This window comes from Pinus tabuliformis, chromosome 6, assembly GCF_031772625.1.
Source record: "Pinus tabuliformis cultivar Carrire ecotype Pingquan chromosome 6, CPIR1, whole genome shotgun sequence".
Taxonomy (NCBI): Eukaryota; Viridiplantae; Streptophyta; class Pinopsida; order Pinales; family Pinaceae; genus Pinus; species Pinus tabuliformis.
In genome coordinates, this window is record NC_142292.1 from 814,983,334 (window position 1) to 814,987,261 (window position 3,928).

At 38.7% G+C, this 3,928-nt stretch overlaps 1 protein-coding gene across 1 annotated transcript; it reads left to right on the top strand.

The window, feature by feature from the left end:
- The first annotated feature begins 591 nt into the window (after positions 1-591).
- Positions 592-1,843, top strand: LOC149261295 (aquaporin TIP2-1-like). The gene is made up of 3 exons (XM_089381512.1): positions 592-814; positions 918-1,168; positions 1,249-1,843. Exons 1-3 carry the CDS (start codon positions 682-684, stop codon positions 1,621-1,623), a joined length of 759 nt encoding a protein of 252 aa, XP_089237638.1. The 5' UTR covers positions 592-681; the 3' UTR covers positions 1,624-1,843.
- Positions 1,844-3,928: the final 2,085 nt, after the last annotated feature.

The following is a 3,928-nucleotide window of genomic DNA, read 5'->3' on the forward strand; positions in this document are numbered from 1 at the left end:
GTGATCATGTTAATGTGCATACCTCAAATCCAAATGGAGTATGAAAAATCCATGTTTTTTTAAATGCCGCTCATTTGCACGGATGAAGATGAAGAGTACTCAAGTTAGCGACAAAAAGTCTTTTTCAAACAGCCTGTCAGCTGAATACAAACACTAATTTATTTATTAATGGACGTTATGACTAATCCAGCAAATGAACGAATGCTCTGCTGCTCATCATGAGTATATACATGATAATGGACGGCCAGGTCGGTGAATGGTGGGTCCCATTACTTCTATCACCATATCCTCTATCCTAATTTTAAATTATAATTCTTTCCACTTCAACCGAACTCCGATCATGTTCTTCTACCACTTTTTTTTTGGCTCCTCAGATTTGTGAGCGCCTGAATTAACGGGTCACTGGTTATAATTAAAAAAACATGTTAGATGGAATTCATAGTCTGTCACCTGCCATGGACGGTGCGTCCACACATTTCCACGACAGCAAGGTGTGTTGACAGTAGGCTGCCCCGATGCCTACTTCTACGACGGCCATAGGATTAGTATATACTATATAAGAGGAAACTAGCGAGGCTTTTCACTATAATCAATAGCAACTGCGAAATTCAGCGGGCATTGTTTGGTTTTATTTCTATTCTTTGGGGCTTTGTTTGGGAGTGGAAATTAGGGTTGAGCAAGATGGGGCGTGTGGAGATAGTATACGGCAGCTTTGATGATGTGTTCAAGTTCGAAGCGATCAGGACATATGTTGCAGAGTTTATCTCCACTCTGCTCTTCGTCTTTGCCGGTGTCGGATCTGTCATGGCTTACGGTTCGTTCTCTTCTCTTCTCTATTGCGCTTCTTTTCTTGCACCCTTCTCACCCAAATTCGAAAAGTTTCTGATAATGGGTTTTTGTAAATATGATGCTTGCAGATAAGCTGACCTCGGATGCATCTCTGACCCCGGCGGGCCTGGTAGGGGTAGGATTGGCTCACGCCCTCGCGCTCTTTGTGGCTGTCTCCATCGCCGCTAACATTTCCGGTGGTCATGTCAACCCGGCTGTCACTTTCGGACTCGCCCTAGGTGGCCACATCTCGCTCCTCCGTGGCGTTTTCTATTGGATCGCTCAGCTCCTTGGCTCCATCGTTGCCTGCCTCCTCTTGAAGTTCACCACTGGCGGTTTGGTAAGCCACACGAAAGATGTTATGCCATCGTAGTTTTGATACTAATTGATAATGATAACAATTTATTGGTTGCAATGCAGACGACACCCATTCACTCGGTGGCGTCGGGCATGAGCACCGGCGAGGGCGTGGTGATGGAGATCGTTATCACATTCGCTCTCGTCTACACCGTCTACGCCACCGCAGCCGACCCCACGAAGGGCGACCTCGGCACCATCGCTCCCATTGCCATCGGATTCATCGTGGGCGCCAACATCTTGGCTGCAGGTCCCTTCTCTGGCGGTTCCATGAACCCCGCCCGCTCCTTCGGTCCTGCTGTCGTAAGCGGAGACTTCACGGACAACTGGGTGTACTGGGTTGGCCCTCTGATCGGAGGCGGCCTCGCGGGTCTCGTCTACGGTGGCATTTTCATTGGCAACGACTCTCATGTCCTCCTCCCTGTTTCCGATTTCTGAGATGAGAGCAGATAGAGGGACCTAATTACATTAAAATTAATGGAATGACTTGAAATGCATCTTGGGTTAGGACAGCTCGTGCAATCAATCGTTTTGTTCCTGTCATTGTTTGTTTAAACTAGAATAGAATGAGTTGCGTTGAGAATTCGCTTATACAACAGATTGTACTCCGCTTGTGTACTCTACATTATCTTGTATTTGATGAGCATTGCTTCTCAAAGTCGGAGAGCTGATGATGATCCTGGAATCTCTTTTCACTGTGAAAAAAATGTATTGAATCTCTTTTCACTGTGAAAAAAAAGTATTGACTGTGAGTGATAGAGAAGAAAACTTAATGAATAGAATCCTTAAGTAATCAATCTAATAGGTATTTTTTTTTAAGAAATACAAGGGATAAATTGTTATAAGTTGATACTAGGTATAAGCTGTTTATAAAATGGTAGATTTTGCTAATATTCTGAGATCTAAATCGATTGTTTAAATAATAATTATAAATAAATTCTAAAATAGTTATAAAAATGATGGTCCTCGTTACTAATTAAAAACTAATAAATTTTCCCACATTAAAAAAATTAAATAACGAAAACATCTACCAACTTTAGCTCATGACGTCAGGGAAAATTTATGGAAAGAAAAATTTAATTCAATTAACATAAAGTATATATAATAATTAAGATGTCCTACGGTAGAATGGATGTTGATCACAAATAGGGTTCGAAAAAGGAGCGAATGGATTCATCAAAGAGACGTAAGGTCCAGCTACTCGGAAATGTATGTTTTCATAGACGACAACTACCACTAGTTTGAGACCTTTTCTTACGTGCAAAATGAGATGTTGATAATTTAATGTTTAAAAATAAAATAAAATTTATATGGATATTTATTATTATATTAATAAAATGATTGGTATATATTATTAATATATTTTGTATTTCTTTCATGGTAATTGTTAATTATTGTTATGATGAGTAGAAAATAAGGTGGATGAGATATATTAATTATTTTATTAATGTGGTTGTGTTAGTTGATAATTAATATGCATAGGTTAGATTAGTAGATCATGATTGACTATAATTTACATTGTTTAATTATGGTTCAAAAATGTTGATGAGGATTGACCATAATTGAAAATGGTTAACCATGGTTGGTGAGGGTTGTTGATGGTTGACTATGGTTCAAGAGAATTGACAAGGTTGACCATGGTTCACCTTTCTTGACAAGGTTGACCATGATTGAGGAGGGTTGACCATGGTTAATGTTACATTGGTGTTAATGTTAGTGTTACATTAGTTATTGAAGAGGGTAGATGATGTTGACCTTGATTGACCACGATCAACCATTAATGTAACAATGTCTTTATGTTACATTAATGTTGAGCATTATTACATTGTTTTTTTTCAACCATGGTTGGGCATGGTTGATGTTACATTGGTGTTAATGTTAATATTAAATTAATGTTACATTAATGGTTGAAGAGAGGTGACAACATAGACCATGATTGATCATGGCCAACCATTAATGTAACAATATGTTTATGTTACATTAATGAATAATATTGGCCATGGTAAAACTTGGTTACCATAATTTGACCATGGTTAACTAGGTTATTCATGGTTGGTTATGGTTGATTGTGGTGGGGCATGGGTGAAGATGGTTTACCAAGTTTGTTTGAACATGGTTGACCAAGTTTGTTTGAACGTGATTAAACAAGGTTGAATATTGTTGAACTTGATGGCCATATTTGACCCATAGGTTCTCCGCTCAGTCAACTTATGTCATAGCACCATTGCTTATGGGATATTAAAGAATACCCTAATCTCATTATATATTGATAAAATCCTCCCAAAATCCTTTTGTTGAACCGCTTCCCAATACAACTTTCTAATAAAAATAACCCCTATGTTTAATAAATATCCTTTATTTTTAATTAATAACCCTCTTGATAACTCCTAATACCTATAATTCCCCTCTACCCCACATCTATGCCCCCCCCCCCCAAATACCTACAATAGATAGACTTTATTTTTCACAACTTAAAATCCCCTTTATGAATGAACATGGTAAGATATTGGTCAACAAGGTAAATCCTTTATGGTTTGCCCACAGTTGACATGCTTGACCATATTCAACCATGGTTGATCTTATTCAACCATGGTTGACTATGGACAACATATAATTGACTATAGCTAAACATGGTAGAACAGGGTTGTTAGCATTTACCTATAGATGAATGTGATCGACCATGACCAACAATGATGCCAATGTGGACCATGGTTGGCCATCTTGACCATGGTTCACCACGATT

What these genes read in the sequence shown, in the direction of transcription:
- LOC149261295 (XM_089381512.1), top strand. Translation starts at nt 682, where the DNA reads ATGGGGCGTGTGGAGATAGTATACGGCAGCTTTGATGATGTGTTCAAG. An exon ending in CGGATCTGTCATGGCTTACG is followed by an intron (nt 815 to 917) that starts GTTCGTTCTCTT and finishes TGATGCTTGCAG; the next exon opens with ATAAGCTGACCTCGGATGCA. An exon ending in AGTTCACCACTGGCGGTTTG is followed by an intron (nt 1,169 to 1,248) that starts GTAAGCCACACG and finishes GTTGCAATGCAG; the next exon opens with ACGACACCCATTCACTCGGT.